This window comes from Etheostoma spectabile, chromosome 4 (assembly GCF_008692095.1).
Source record: "Etheostoma spectabile isolate EspeVRDwgs_2016 chromosome 4, UIUC_Espe_1.0, whole genome shotgun sequence".
NCBI lineage: Eukaryota > Metazoa > Chordata > Actinopteri > Perciformes > Percidae > Etheostoma > Etheostoma spectabile.
This window is the reverse complement of record NC_045736.1, coordinates 26261543-26277895: the sequence shown is the minus strand read 5'-3', so window position 1 is coordinate 26277895 and position 16353 is coordinate 26261543. Positions and strand designations below refer to the sequence as shown.

At 41.3% G+C, this 16353-nt stretch overlaps 3 protein-coding genes across 5 annotated transcripts; 1 reads left to right on the top strand and 2 right to left on the bottom strand.

Annotated features, from left to right (window-relative positions):
- Positions 1–1208: 1208 nt before the first annotated feature.
- si:dkey-202e22.2 (netrin-4) lies at positions 1209–8056 on the top strand. 3 transcript variants are annotated; one of them, XM_032513599.1, is made up of 10 exons: positions 1211–2061; positions 2672–3165; positions 3265–3585; positions 3794–3920; positions 5051–5239; positions 5464–5680; positions 5806–5933; positions 6085–6153; positions 6377–6547; positions 6774–8056. In XM_032513599.1, exons 1-10 carry the CDS (start codon positions 1971–1973, stop codon positions 6908–6910), a joined length of 1944 nt encoding a protein of 647 aa, XP_032369490.1. In that variant the 5' UTR covers positions 1211–1970; the 3' UTR covers positions 6911–8056. The 3 variants fall into 3 exon arrangements, with proteins under 3 accessions (XP_032369492.1, XP_032369490.1, XP_032369493.1); XM_032513602.1 differs by having other exon boundaries at positions 1444–1504; XM_032513601.1 differs by lacking the exon at positions 6085–6153 and having other exon boundaries at positions 1209–2061.
- Positions 7597–9741, bottom strand: chchd4a (coiled-coil-helix-coiled-coil-helix domain containing 4a). The gene is made up of 3 exons (XM_032513604.1): positions 9556–9741; positions 9018–9116; positions 7597–8917 (listed from the first exon to the last, which is right to left on the bottom strand). Exons 1-3 carry the CDS (start codon positions 9575–9577, stop codon positions 8562–8564), a joined length of 477 nt encoding a protein of 158 aa, XP_032369495.1. The 5' UTR covers positions 9578–9741; the 3' UTR covers positions 7597–8561.
- Positions 9742–10762: 1021 nt separating this feature from the next.
- On the bottom strand, positions 10763–16114 carry LOC116687894 (protein transport protein Sec61 subunit alpha-like 1). Its single transcript, XM_032513603.1, has 12 exons — positions 15986–16114; positions 15075–15142; positions 14915–14980; positions 14731–14809; positions 14299–14430; positions 13998–14107; positions 13368–13521; positions 13105–13265; positions 12785–12982; positions 12419–12610; positions 11830–11906; positions 10763–11722 (listed from the first exon to the last, which is right to left on the bottom strand). Exons 1-12 carry the CDS (start codon positions 15990–15992, stop codon positions 11536–11538), a joined length of 1431 nt encoding a protein of 476 aa, XP_032369494.1. The 5' UTR covers positions 15993–16114; the 3' UTR covers positions 10763–11535.
- Between the last annotated feature and the right edge of the window lie 239 nt (positions 16115–16353).

Genomic DNA, 16353 nt, shown 5'->3' with positions numbered 1-16353 from the left:
GAAGCAAACAGACCACACTGATGATTTGACTCTATGTTTTATCCATTATCCCCTTTCCATAAACAACCAAATGCACACAGATCCTCACATCCTGCAACCTGTGAAAATATGTGAATCTCATTGCTGTGTGCCCCATTGAGCCAGAACCAAATCTAAGTGAGTACAAAGCAGCCATACAGTATGTCTGTATGCCACTAACACAACCAGATAACAGCTAATTCCTCATAAATGGCATTACCCTAATCTACCATAAAGCTATTCTTAGCAAATACTGCACCACTGGAGTGTGACGAAAGGAGAAACTGAGATGCCAGAAAACGGAGATCCTCTGGGTTTTATTGTGTGGAGGCCTGCCAGATACTATATCTGGTGTTAAAAGTGGAGAGCAGGAGGACAGAGGGATGAAAGGAAAGCTCAGTGAGGGGTGAACAAAGACAAATGTACAACATATAGAGATAGGGTGATATATGATTTAAGAGACAACAGAAAAGGGAATAAAAAAAGGGAGATGCCTTTAAAATCAACACAGATGGACAAATGTCAGATTAATAAGGATTGATGACTGGGATAACATTATGTGAGTAATCTACTGCTGGCTGCTCCTAAACATTTTATTGTATTTTCTGTCAACACAAACATCAAACCATATGCCATTCCTTATTAATTCTGTTTTTGTTCTCCATTTTGGGGAAAAGCAAGCAGTCAGGTCTGTAAACAATTTGTATGAAATTAAAGACATTCGAAGAAACCAATCCAATGCTGTGCGTCCATTCCAATTTTCTGAGCCTCCTGTATTTGAAGTTGAGCCAACCAAACTAAAGAGACATGGTGTTTATTCTTTTGGGTGCCAGAGGGAAAATACATCAGGCTCAGCAAAGGACTTAGATTTCCTGACGTGTGTGTTTATTATCCAGTGCTATAATGAAGAATGGCAGCGTAATCTATCCAGTCAGGCATACAGATGGGAAAGAGGCCCTTTTCTTGTCCAAATCATTTGCATGAAACACCAAGCTGTCAGATTCTTTCGGTGCCACAATGCTCCATCAAGCTGCAAATAACTGCACTGAGGACTATTTTTGTCTCTTTTCTCAGGTTTCTTCCTGCCAGACTTCAAAGAGACCTGTAACTTGGAATTGCTGCAGCTGAAAACTAATTTCCTCGCCCCATTACGAGGCCCTGGTTAGTGGAGGGACCTGGTTTAGCTGATATTCGCTGTGCGGCTGGTTCACATTAACCGCGCTGACTAGCCCGTGCAAGTCGCAGCTCTGTCCAGCCCTGTGCACGATCTTTAGCAGATTCTCAATGGATACAATTCTGCTAGAGTGGAGAAAAAAAATGCACAATCCAAGATAGTTTGGTTTTTGTGTGGGTTCAGTCCAACCCTCCCATCCTCGTGTGTGTAGGCTATGTGGGTGGGCGGGGACCATGGATAAATAGAGCCACACTCTTCTCTTGTGCGTAAACGCGTAGAGCCGTGGACCTTGCTGGGACACGGAGCTTTCAGGTTGGCTGAGAATTAATGACAGCCTTTACATATATTAATTAGCTTTGAGAAGGACCTATACTTTTTGTCGTTTAGGCTAACAAACAGTCATTTTTTATCACGCAAAATCGATGAAGACAAGACACCAGAAAATTGGAAACATTTCGTTATGTCAAATATGGAGCGTTCATTCTTGGGCTAACCAATGATCCATTTGTTGCTACGGGGGAAGACAATCCACTTTTGTTAGAGAGATGCACTGGCTGTTTCTGAGGATGCTTTGAACTTTATGAAAGATTCTTTCAGCATTGTTCCTGAAAAGGCATCGGAACAACACTCCTGGGATCATCTGCACACTTAGCGCATTGCGTAATTGGCAGGGAAATATGCCCTTGTCCGTTAGAAAGGCTACACATAATGTTCGGACTAATCTCTGCGGGAAGGGGTTTATTGCACCACGTATGTTGTAAAAACAGCAGACACAAGGATGAGAGTGTTTAGCATGCGTGGGAAAAGTCGGCACCAGATGCTGCTGGCGCTCTGTTGGCTGTTTTTGGCTCTTACGAGGAGCGGAGCAGGTGAGAAGCATCGTCATCTGTGTTGCTGTTGATGCTCTTTCTCTGAAAGTGTTGAGTCATTCTGGCTGATCTGGCCTTCTTTTTTCCTGTTGAGTTTAAGCTATATTAGTGATTGGGAAAACAGTTATGCTGACTCAGCTCCATTACATATTAATTCAATTATTGACCTTATGATGTCTGATGGTTTTTTATTTGCAGGTGACATTGTATTTGCTTAGAATTTGAAGTCATAACAGTAAAGAATAAATGCAATGCCTGTTTATAACCAATAAATAAAAAATTGATAATGGGGCTGCTTTTGTCTTGCCATTACATGTAACTTGAGAGTATTAATGCTGTCCAATGAGGAAAGGGTAGGATTCTGTGTCACGTCAGAGCAAGCAGCAGTGGCACAATGGTCAGGCAAATCAAATATTTATGGTAAACACAATGAAGAGGAGCTTGGTTTTGTCTATGATGTCCGTGCTGGAAAGTTATTTTCTTTTATTGAATGCTTTTCTGCCAACACATACACGGTAAAAGCACAGATCTGAATACCCGTATTATCACACTTAATAAATATACTCTGCTATATGTCATAAGACTGACTATCCATCCCCCTCTGTGTCAGTTTCCAGATGTGTGGACCATGCCTGTAGTCCACCAATTGGGAACCTGGCTAGTGGCAGGACCCTCATCACCCACTCAAGCTGCTGTGGGAACAGCTCCTTCCTACACAGCCCTTGCCCCCATCCTCCTGTAACCCCCCACCTCCTCTGCCCTGAGGACACCCACCCATCTGCTCACATGACGGATGACCCTTTCTTGCATCCAGATACCTGGTGGGCGTCAGGTGCAGGCACCACCGTGCAGGAGCAGCAGGATGAGATCCGCTTGGACCTTGAAGCCCGGTTCTGTCTGTCCCATGTAGTTTTAGTGTTCAGGTCACCACGGCCTGCTGCCATGGCCATTGAGCGTTCAGCTGACTTTGGAAAGACATGGGAAGTTCTTAAGCTCTTTTCACACAATTGCAGCATGGAGTTTGATTTGCCTGATGATTTTACTCAGCCGGGGTCTTTGTGTACATCCCGTTATGCCAGTGCTACACCCTGCAGTGGGGGGGAGGTAAGAGAATATGCACAAAGATGTAGGCTTGTGTATTATCTTTTTGCAGAGCCATAATGTTTGATTCAGTGATGAATGGTGTTCTGTTTCTTCTGCCAGGTAATATTACGGACACTAGACCCAAGCAGTGGTAAAACACAGGACCCTTACAGTCCAGAGGCCCTCGCCCGCCTCACACTCACTAACCTCCGCATCAGACTGCTAAAAGCTCAGACTTGTCCGGCACCTCTAAATCCACCTGCAGAATGGACAAGCCCCACGGCCTCAGCTCTGACTTCCACGTCCTCAACAGAAAGCTCAGCCTACACACCTTATGCTATTTATACTTTACTGGCCAGAGGGACCTGTCTGTGCTATGGACATGCTGAGTATTGTGTACCATACAACAGCAGCCAAGACACAAGACAGGACAGTGACATGGTGAGTGGGTTTTCCTTTGTTCTATTACAGTATTGTATAACAGGATGTTAGGTCCAGATGTAAAATGTAATTATTGAAGGGGAAATTGCCAGTTAAAGAGCTTTAAATAGCTTGATTTACTCTTCACACCACCTGCCTGGATCTATTTTATAGCTGTTTCCAGACAGCAGGTGTCTGTAATTGAGCAGCCCCAGATGTGTTTTTCCAGGTGTCTGGTAGGTGCCTATGTACTCACCACACAGCAGGAAATCACTGTGAGAAGTGTGCCCCGCTCTACAACGATCGTCCCTGGAGGCCTGCCAACAGCAGCAGTGGGGAGTCCAACCCATGCCAGAGTAAGCGACCACCACCAGGAATGCACAATACTCATACTGCTGATAAAGAAAAACAAGAGAGAAGAGCTTTAAAGTGAATTAAATATGTAGTTCTTATTAAGCAGATAGTTAAGTACATACTCAAGACATGTTTAGTTTTTTTTTTTTAGATGAGCAATATTATTTGCACACTTTGTTAAGATGTTTTATTTTTAAATCAGACTTGGGGCATACAAACAAAAACAAAACAATCTACCTTTTAAGACTATCCATCCTGATGTTCTCACTTTGTCTCTCTCTCATCTCTCTAAACGCTACGACATCACACTCACCTACAGTGGTGCTCAAAAGTTTACATACACATGCTTAAGTTGACTAAAAAGAGGAATAAAAAAATCATGTTTTGGAAATTTATTTTAATACCTAAATTAAAAAATGAGGTAAAATCCAACCTTTAAGGACACCAATTTTCTTTGTGAATGAATAACGTATGTAAATAAATAAATGTTCTTATTTAAAATACAGGGGTCATAAGTATACATACCCCTATGTTAAATTCCCATAGAGGCAGGCAGATTTTATTATTAAAGGCCAGTTATTTCCTGGATTCAGGATATATGCATCCTGATAAAGTTCCCTTGGCCTTTAGAATTAAAATAGCCCCACATCATCACATACTCTTCACCATGCTTAGAGATAGGCATGGGATACTTTCTATAAAATCATCTCTCAATGCAAATCAAACCAGGTATTAGTCTAACTGAAATAAAACCATGCTATCTCTAAGCATGGTGAAGAGTATGTGAGGATGTGGGGCTATTTTAATTCTAAAGGCCAAGGGAACTTTATCAGGATGCATAATATCCTGAATCCAGGAAATAACTGGCCTTTAATAATAAAAATCTGCCTGCCTCTATGGGAATTAACATAGGGGTATGTATACTTATGACCCTGTATTTAAATAAGAACATTATTTATTTACAATACGTTATTCATTCACAAAGAAAATTGGTGTCCTTAAAGGTTGGATTTACCTCATTTTTTAATTTAGGTTTTAAAATAAATTTCCAAAACAGATTTTTTTATTCCTCTTTTAGTCAACTTAAGCATGTGTATGTAAAACTTTTGAGCACCACTGTATGTGATTTCAGAGTGCCAGTGTCACGGCCACGCAGATAGCTGTCACTTCTCTCAGCGGGCATGGCTTTCCTCCGGCGGCACCAGTGGGGGCGTTTGTGATGACTGCAGACACAACACCGTCGGGCGCAGGTGCCAGCGCTGTCGCCCCGGCTACCACCGGCACCCATCCCTGCCCCTTAACTCCCCCCACACGTGCACACGTAAGAGACTTCAGACAGGGGGTAAAAAGCAAAATAAAGGGGGTTTCATCATTTATTTAATCTCAGGGGAATTAATTCACAGTTAGGAAGGTTTAGGGATGAAATGAAAAAGAACCATGATGTCTTATAGCTCCATCTTCTGGTATATATTTGTAAATTCCTAATTTGACGATAGAAGAGAAAAGAGCAGCATACACAGCTGTATTTGTGTTTCTGTTTCTCAGGCTGCTGGTGTGATCCACAGGGCTCTTTGCCTCCTCGTCCTGGAGAGGAGAGACCCTGGTGCCACCCTAGAAGCGGGCAGTGCCACTGCAAATCTGGTGTAGGCGGCACAAGCTGCAGACATTGCCTGCCTGGTTATTGGGGTTTTGGAGGGGATGGCTGTAAACCCTGCACTTGCACTCACAGCTGTGATCCAACCAATGGGCAGTGTCTGGACAGGTCAGCCATATGCTTAATCCATGACCAAATTCTTTACAGACTAACACAAAAGCTAAAACTGAACTCAGTGTGGTTGAGGGCTTACAATGAACCTTGACTTTATGGGTTCAATTCCACTTTTGCAGCTACTCAAATAACCAGGTGTCCAATGTGCCCATTGGTGGAAAAATCCCTGATTTGGATCACATGTTCACAGTAGAAGAAGAAGTACAGTGGTCAAAGGAGCTTGCCGTCTCTGCTCTGCATTACACAGGTGAGTAGTACTTTGATTTACGGATGTACTGCTCAATGACGGTGAAGTTCATCTGTATTGCAAGGCTTACAATTGTGGAATCATATTGTTTTATGGAGTGTAATTATGGAGTTAAAAATGGATCGGAGCTTAACTCAACGTCTGTACACAGGAAAGTGTAGCTGTAAAGAGAAAAAGCTGAGGAGTGTGTCTGACCTCTGTACGACCAAACATGATTATGGTAAGAAATAATGTGCAATTTTTTACTTTAGTTTGAAAACTGTTTTATTAACTGTGATTCAATTTAAAGGCAATTGGATTTATAGTGTCAACACCCAACAGGAGTTATCTGAGGACACTTTACAGATAGAGTGGTTGTAAACCACACTCTATAAATCAAATGATCTGTACTTGCTTTAAATTGCCTTGTCAGTCTTCTGTTTTTCCTGTGTGGCCCATGACAGTGATCAAAGCCACTGTGCTGTCTGCTCATGACAAAGGCAGCCACGCAGAAGTGCAGGTCAAAGTTCGCAAGGTCCTTCAATCAAGCAAAGTGGCGCTCTACTTGGGAACCATCCATATCTATCCACTGTCGTGGACCAGCCGCGGCTGCACCTGTCCTGTTCTAAACCCAGGTAAGATGAGATCCTGACAGACAAAGAGATGGGATTTGTAATATTATTACACCAAGCACAGTGCTGGTCTGTTCAGTTTCAAGGTTTTCCTAAAGAGACTTTTAGCATTAAAAGATTATTATAACAGTGACACAACATTTAGAAAATATCAAGCTAACACCACAGAGATAGATTTTTATTAGATTAGATAAATTAACAATGTCTTACCTTTTTTTTTTTTGACCAGGTATGGAGTATCTGCTAGCAGGTCCAGAGGAGGCTGGGACAGGCCGTCTACTGGTCACCATGCAGAGTGTGGTGGTCCCGTGGACACCCCGACTTGGTCTACTTATATCAGAGAGCCTGAGGACTGGATGCACATGAACATACTGTAGATCCAAAAAGGCGGGACAGGCTTCAGAGGATTTCTCAAGAAAATTTGAGTGGAAAAATCTGAAAAGGGACTGACAACCACTGAACAACATGCTGTCATCAGGAGGAAATTATCCAAACCGATGATCAGTCCAGGTTCCAAAATTAAAGAAAGGCACTCACAATGTGTGAGTGTGCAACACAAAATAAAGACTAAAATGAATACCTGGATTTGTTTAGATCCAAGTTTTAACAAATCTCTTATTCAATGTTTGCTTCCTCTTTTTTTATTAGCAAAGAGAAATGTACAAAAGATTAAAGTAGTCATATGTAGAAACTATGTGACGGGGCAAAGTTCTTTGAATTTCAGAGGGTTTCTAAAATATTTATTACTTCTTTCATAAATAGTAAATAATTTTTGAAAGCTAAACATAATTTGGATTCAATAAAATTTTATGAAACTATCATTACAAATAAACAGGCAATATAATGAAAATGGATAAAACAGGGTGAACGCTGTAAAATGTGGTTCTGTCTTAATATATAGTCACAGTTTCCTCAACTTGTAAATCTTCTCTGTAACTCCAGTGAGAGCAGCTCGCATAAAATCCCTAATACTTTCAACATGTGAAAAAGGAAAATCCCTGACAACAGAGTGTTATGCTTTGACTTTAGAAGAAGCAAACGGAAAATGTAAGTTGAAATTGTTTGACGATCATTTTAATGTGGACATTTGAGAAAAACCCATAGTCTTTTAAGGCCTGAATTTTAATGAATGGCAACTAACGCATCCAAATGGAAACATCTAGACAGTGTTAAGACAACAAAAACATTTATGCAGTGACAGTTAAATGTGACAAGCAACTTTGGCCTAGGCCAGATACAGTGTCAATTGACAAATATGATGACCAGAGCTCATACAGCAACAGATGGAGACCCTGAAGTTTTTACAAGATGTCAACAAACTGCTAAAAACATCTCTTAATATCAATTTTATGGTCACTGAACAGCTGAAACAGTAGTATTTGTTTTCTTACCAATTACCTGTGTTTTGGTCTCTCACGTGATGGAAAGCAAAGGGACTAACTTAAGTTGAGTGTCAAAACTGTCTTGAGTGGAGGTTAAATTCCTTAGAAAAGCTGATCATTGCTTGAATAAAAATAATCTAGTGATTACTGTTAATATTACTGACAAATTTAATCCATCCATCCATTCAATGATTAGTGATAAATCAGCGCTAAGTGACATTCCTTACTTAATGAACAAGACAACAGACATAATGAACACTAACAAACAAGCTCTTCTGACTGACATGACACAGCAAATTAAATTCCAATTGCATATAAAGTGAGTCTTTCAACTATTGTCCCTGCAGCAAATAGCTTGGCCTGCTGTCATTAAATCATATTCTTTATTCAATGACTTTTGAGTTCTCAGCAAAACAAAGTAGCCTATACTTTTATACATAACGGTATGTTTCTCTTTAGTCACAAAGTCCTTCTCTGATGGCCTGTAAATTCTGCCCATGAGCATCAGAGCTATTTCAGTAAGTCCTCTCTGTAGACTTAAACAGGAGGAAAGACCAATCACAGCTGCTCATGGAGAGTCAGTTATGCTGGGCAGTGCTTGCACACAGAGTACCCTGGGTAGCAACAGATGGACCTTAGCTGGCAGTCTGATTGTCTATGAGCGATGTGCTGTCGGATGTTGAAGTCGCTGGGGTAGAGTCAGTTTCAGGGGGTAAGGCAGAGCCCTCAGTCGGGGCGGCGGAGACAGAACTAGAGCTGGCCTCTGCTTGGGAGCTTTCTTTATCTTCCTCCTGGGGATAGAGCTCAGGGTACCTCTGCATGCACTCTTGCATGTTACGGAAGTTGTCGATACACTCCGAGCCCTTCACCTCCTCCTTGCTGTAGTGAAAGCAGGAAAAAGCCTCCTTGAACTGAGAACCACATGGTCCACTGGCCATGCCCCCCAGGCATGGGCAGTTCCAGTTGATGTCTCCATTAGGCAGGATCAGACCTAAAAAAAAATAGAAAACCAGACAGAGGCAGGTGAAAGAATTCCTTTATGGGGTAAAGAATATTTGGAAGTCAGGTCCACTTTTTCCAAAATGACTAACCTTGTTCTTCATATGGATCATTGGGGTCATCGGCAATGAGCTCAGCGTTGCTGGGCGCTTCGTGGTCCTCCTTGGTCACAAAGATGATGCGATCTTTACCTACATGACAAACAACGACAACACAAGGATTACAATAAAGTAACGTTAGACAACCTGGTCCTGGATAGTATAGCTGCTACTATTTTGTTTACAGTGACCTTTGGGTGCGTACTATGCCAGTATCTTTGACCCGAGTTGACCTGCTCAGCCGTTTGAAAGCCCCGACAGTACCATCGGGATCAGAGCTAGCTAGTAACGTTAGCCGATTTCCCAAATTTGTGACTTACGTGTCAAATGACTGCAGCTAGTGTATCAAGTCACTACAATGTCATACCCTATTGCTGGAGACTTGGCTTTCCTCGCAGCTAATATACAACCTACTGTAATGTAATCTGTGCTAAGTTAACGCCGTTTCTAGAAAGTTAGCTTAGCGTGGTGGCTCGCTCGATGACATTGCCCAGCCACGGAGTGAAAATGAATGAAAGGAGATGTAAATTACCCTCTTGCTTGCAGTACGACATGGCTGCCGGTGTCTTTGTCCGTCGAGCCTCACTCTCCGTGGTAAAAAATGAACAACGTGACAGATATTACTCCACGGCAGGTTTTGCATTTGACTAGCTAAAGCTGGAAAGCTACCCGGCGTCCGACAGCCCGCCCCCCCACTGACCCTCTCTGGTCACATGTGGGCGCACGAAAATGACGTAACTCGAGCTTTTTTTAATAGTGAATGTTTTTTTTTTTACAGTCTACACATGTAATATGTGTGTATTGTATTTAATTTAAAAAAAAGTGAAATTAAAATAAATTGTTTGTGAATAATTTAACGAAGTAGGCCTACATTATCTAGTATTGTACTTAAATATTATTTTTATGCACTTGTATTTCTGTATTTCTATTTCTGCTACTTTAAACTCCTACCCCACGACATCTCAGGGGGACTACAGTTTTTTTTATACGTTTCCAGTTACTTTGCATATTCAGATTACTAATGCGATGTATAAATCAATTGATACATTATGTTGGCTATTATTATAGATTAAGCAACCCTGCAGTAAATATAAAGAATTGATAAACAGATTAAGGCATGTAATAATATACTTACAATCCAATAATATAATATACATTATTCTGATATTGGCCATATTGTATAATACTTACTTCCACCCCTGGTGACCTTCTCAGTCAGGGACTGTTGGTTGGTCTTGAAGACATTTCTTCTGTCTGTGTTCTCATTGTCACTCACATTAAAGTATATTTAGCAACATTTGATATAAACATTAAATGTAATGCGAGGTTACTGAAAGTAATGTATTGGCATACTGTGTACAGTTTGTTTAGCTACAACACCCTTAGAGTTACATTTTAATCTTTCCTAGCAGGTGTATCTTACACCTCATACAGTTACCTCTAGTGGAAGTTAAGTGATTAGTACAATTTGAGTATAAACACACCCAATGGACATTAATCTGTGTACTAATATCAGAGGAAGAGCCCTATTAAGTTGATAATTTTTTTTTTTTGCCTTACTGCCCTTTAGAGTCAAATCGAGCTTTAACTATTGGCTATGACCATTCAGTTGCTATGCCACTATACATACATTATTCATTTTTTGACAAACAAATAGTATCCTGTAGTAGGTCACATAACATGCCAGGACAAAACACAACAAATGGAATAAAAACACAATTTCCAACTATGTTGGGAAGTTTTTTTTTTTTTTATAACAATTATGTCTGTTACATAAAGTAAAAACCAAAATGGAACCCCTTTTCGACCCCATCAAACCCACCCTCATCCCGACCATCTCGGCAGCATTGTGCAGTGATCCAGTCTGGGAGTAAAAGAGCATGACAACACAAACACTTTCCTTTGAGGACCAGGCAGAGACAGAGGACAAATACTGTGCCCTATTTAAGACCAAGTGAATATAAACATAGTCCATGATTTAAAATATCAAAATAAAAAAAGGTAAATAAAAACCACCAACAGCTTGTCTAATATTACCATATACCTTATCGGGAGAACAAGCATATTTTATTCATATATGGTTTTCTTTCAAGTCCCCCGAAATGTCCAGGCAGTGCGTTCAGCTTGAAATAAGCACCAACACATTGTCGTTGTCCTAGTGTTCTTTGAACATGCTGCAATGAACAATGCCTGAGGTAGGTCAAAGACAGCACCTCATCCTTATGTGCTTTTAGGCATTCTTCAGCTGATAAGAGAGCCTGCAGAGAGATGGGTAATAGCTATTGTAAGTAAAAGGACTGAAGACACACAATACTATGCTCAACGCTGGGAGTAACCAAAAAGGTTTTCTCAGCATTGACACGCTGGAGAGGCAATGGTGGAAAACACAAGTGGTGGAGAAAAATGACCTATGCCAGCTGCAAAATGTACTGAATGCGCAAATTGAAAAAGAAAAAAAACAATGATGGGGGGGTGGATGCTTTGTGTCTCATGTGTGTCCGGCTGGTATTTCCTAGAAAAGCAGCGCTCCCATGCTGCCCATTTCGCTCTGCTCCTTCACAAAGATTTCAAAGTACTGGTAGATGATTGTCACAGCCAAGAGGATTCCTGTACCCGAACCAATGGCACCCAGGAAGTCAGCCATCACAGACAACCCTCCTATGCAGAGGCCACCAAAGGCAGCAGCTGTGGGGATGTACCTGTGAATAGTAAATCCATTATAAATACATGAAAATTCTGGACAACGTTCCATATGCTGCAAGTAATAAATGTGAAACCTGAGACTGTTTGCAAGGTTGCTTTGTACCTGTTAAGCTCATGCACCATAGAGGTCTCTCTGTGTCCTCTCATTACCATTTGCTGCTCCTTTAGCTGCTTTGCCACCTGAGACACACAAAGTGATATACGCAGGTTAATTTCATGTGGGACTGACAAAAAGCAAGTTTCAAATGCTTGTACGAGCTAGAGATGTACAGATTCCGATAACGGTATCGGTATGGGCTCCGATGCTGCCTAAAACGCTGGTATCAATATCGGGAAGTACTGGTGTTTATGCACCAATCCGATACCACATAATAAAGCCCTGCAGAAAATCTACGTTAAAGTAGTTATGTTCTTTTTACGTTATAACTGAGTGTCAAACTGGATGATACATGAAAGTTCTGTGGCATTCATTGTTTGTGTTTGCCAAAGAGTTTAACCTGAGCCAGACCGACAAAGATAGAAATAATATAACATCCATACAGGGATAGTAGTATACGGTTGTTAAAACATAATTAAATATATAACACACCGGTATCAGATCAGTACTCCGTATCGGCCAAAACGCAAGTTCAGGTTTGTGAATCGAAGCAAAATATGGTATCATACCATCTCTAGTACAAACACAGACTTACATCTTTGGCAGAGGATCCTGAGACTTCAATCCAGGTCTTGGAGAAGAAGGCGCAGGAGCCGAGCATGAAGACAATGTAGATAACCACGTGAACCGGGTCATCCAGGACAGAACCAAATGACTCTGGAGGAGAAAGGTAGTAGCAGAGACCACCCACTGGGTAGGCCCGAGCTGGTCCACTACTCGTGGAGTCCTAAACAAAAAAGTAAGTAAGATGCTGCATGTCCGGGGCTAACTAGAACACATGGAACCTGCTGTGCCCTTTTTATGAAAGTAACGACTCATTAACACAATCTCCAGGTCTTTAAACATGTCTCAAAGACTGAGACTGGATGTGCTGGAGGCAAAGTCCACATTATATACTTACAGACCAGGTTCCCAGGAGGTTGACGAGGAAGTTGCCGCTGAAACGTGTTGAGAGCATCTGAGATATTACGTAGAGATTGGAGACGAGGGCAGACTGCAGGATGATGGGGATGTTGGAGGTGTAGAACAGTTTGATGGGGTAGGTGTTGTATTGACCACGGTAGCGTGCTGACTTTATGGGCAGGTCCACCCTGAAACCCTGGTGATTGAAGTGTGACCTGATAAGCTGATCTTTGCTTCAAAACATGACATCCAAAAGCCTTTAGTGCAATAAAAGCAGGTAAGACACTGGACTGTTCTTAGTTGGTGTTACCAGCTCACCTGGAAGTATATGACCACTGCAAACACAAAGACGGTGGCGATGAGGTTCATAAGGTTAGGCAGGTTTTGTCTGTAGAAGGCCTCTCTCAGGGCACGCACCTTGTCTGTGCGGGTGGCCAGAAGATGAAAAAGAGCAATGATGGCTCCCTCAAACTCAGTACCTGGATGAAATACAGGAGTCCCAGGGTTACCCATTATAATACATATGAAGATATATACCCTTTATCCTCATTCAGCTTTAAATTCATTCCAAGTACTCATACCTCGGCCTGTGTTGACAGTGGTGGGGCTGAAGGCCTTCCAGACAATTGTCTCACAGATGTTGGTTGCAATGAAGAGAGAGATACCCGAGCCCAAACCATAGCCCTTCTGGAGCAGCTCATCCAGCAGCAAGACAATCAGACCTGCAACAAAGAGCTGAAAAAAACAGACAGGAGATTTTGTATTGAGCTGATTCAGGCAGGCAACCAGCTGTTTCAAACAGATGTGTACAACAAAACATTATGACAGTTACGATGAACCAGCCAGGATATGAATTTTCTGATTTCGGCCCATCTTACAAAGGAAGATGATTAAGTCATCTTAATTTGTCTGTTTGCCTCAGGAAAAAAATAATGTAAAAGGGAAAGATTTTATGCACAGAGCAACCATGTTTTAATAAAAAGTGTTCACACAATAACATCATGAAAACCAGGATGGTGACGATCCATCTAAAGAAGATGATAATGATTATTTGGCTTTGCAAAGTTATTTTAGAAGGTAACGGTTAAGTTATTTATTTTAAACACCCATAATTTCAGACAAAGAACCTAAACTTTGGAAAATGGTGTGTCTGTTTCAAGAAACATTTTCAAATTTTTGGCCAGAGAGCAGCACTGAGAGTTTGTATTAACCTGGATGATGATGAGCAAGCATATCCCAGCACCCATCTCTGAAGGGTCTCCATACATGCCAGTCATAACATATACAATGGCCTGTCCAATGGTGATGATCATTCCAAACACTGCAAAAAGACAGAAAAAAAAAAAGATTTGCAATTGGCAATCTTGCATGGACAGCAACTACTGATGGTATTGGAAAAACTGAACAGTGTATTGGGTGTGCTATCTTCAAAGCAAATAAAACATCATCACAGTTTTAAAAGGTATGTGACAAGTTCTAAAAATAGCAAAAGGTAGTGAGTAGTAGACCTACATTTCTGAGCTCCATTGAAGAGGGCTCTGTCCTTGGGAGTGTCTCCCACCTCAATGATCTTGGCACCAGCCAGAAGCTGCATGATAAGGCCTGAGGTGACAATGGGTGAGATGCCCAGCTCCATCAGCGTACCTGGAGGTAAACAGATTAGTGTCATAGTTATATATATATATATATATATATATATATATATATATATATATATATTTAATACTCTCTAAGCCTTACTTAATACAACAATAGCAGCAGCACCAGAAACAATACCTAAGGGCCTATGTCGCTTGACCTTTGACTCATCACATAAAATAATGAGATTATGTCAGGTCTGATTGCAAAATTGGAATTTGATTGTTTTTACTTGCTGGAGCTGCACAGGGCATAAAAGAACTCTGTGATTAACCCTGTTTAACATACAGCCTACAATTCAAGCACCTCTGTTGGAAGCCAGGATTACTCTCATCCAGTAGAAGGGATCTGCTGAATCTGAAGACATGATGCCAAAGAGAGGAATCTGAATCAAGGAGAAGATACAAAACAGTGCCATAAACCACACCATCACCATGAACAGAATCAACAGCTCGGTTATCATTAAGGCTCGTCATCAACAGATACTAACCTGGCAGCACACCAGAAAGATGAAAAGTGTGATGGCGGTCCATAGTACCTTTTCTCTAAATTGAATCTGCGAGGATTAAAAAAGGTGCAGATGTCATTTAAATCCATTCATAAATGCACAGTGTAGATATAATGCAACATAATAAAATAACTAAACATACCTTTCGTTCTGGTTTTTGAATTTCTGGCAAGACCGCACAGAACGGCTTGATGACCTCCAAAAATTTAACTGCAGAAAGAGATTAGCAGACATTAAAAGACATTGCATTTACACCACACACCAGCAGTATGACGTGTTTGTGGTCTTCCTACATCAGGTGAGTTTAGATGCTACGTCATCACTAACCACCAGCTAAACAGCTGCCAACTGGTCAATGCAGCAAACAGTTATATTTTCTTAGCAATATCTGGATAGACAAACAAATAAATCTGAGAAAGGTTAGAGTGACTAGAATTCGGTGTGCAGTCATTTGTAGACCGAATCCGAATGGATGAGTGTTTCGTCTTGGAGTTGATCAGCTGTCAATCACTGAAATAGACTTTGACAGCAAGAGATTTATGTGCCACTGGATTCTTTTCTAGCACTCGACTAGCCAATTTCGCATTGCAAATCTACCAACGTGCGTAAAAACCGAGAAGAGACCAGCTTCAAGTGTCTATACATTAACGTTAACTAACCTGGTTGCACAGTCCATTCAGCTAGCTATCGTTTTGCTAACTAAAGTTAACGTTCAATCAGTGAGCAATCACTTTGGACGCCTATTTGAAAGACGAAGGCAAGATGTTAGAAATGGGCTCTGAATACAAAGCTCTGCGTGTGTGTGTGTGTGTTGAGTGTGTGTTGTGTGCGTGTGTGCAAGCTATCTCAGAAAGACGGAATTTGAAAGCTTCAAATTAGCTCCAGTAATAAGCTAGCTTGTTACAACTCTCCACCTAGCGTTGACCTGCAAGGTTAGCGTTAGCTAACAGCTTGCCGGTGAACGCTTAAAACGGTTATTGTTCGAGATTAAAAGGACGACAGGTATTTTCGACTACCCTCAACACGTGTATACAAGAGAGGAATGTCACTTACTCCCCATAATGTCCGTAGGCCGAGTCCTGTGGTGTTACTAGCTCCAGTTTGAGTGCTTAGCGGAGTCGGTGTGTCCCCATCCAGCAGCCGCTCCACCAGAAAAGAGAGAGGAGAGACACGTCACCAGACAAACAGCTAACACACGTCACATCTCTGAGACAGAGGCCATCATGCTTTTATTTTTTATTTTTTTGAGACCCATCATGCTGCACACTGAAAGCTGTGTACAGTTGTAACATTGATATAAAATTGTCTTTAAAGTTGTGAACCGAATACATTTCTCGCTGAGAAAAGCGTTTTGGGCATTCACCATTATGGGAGGGAATAACCTGCACACGCTTTAAATATTTCTTTGGTCGTAGGCATGA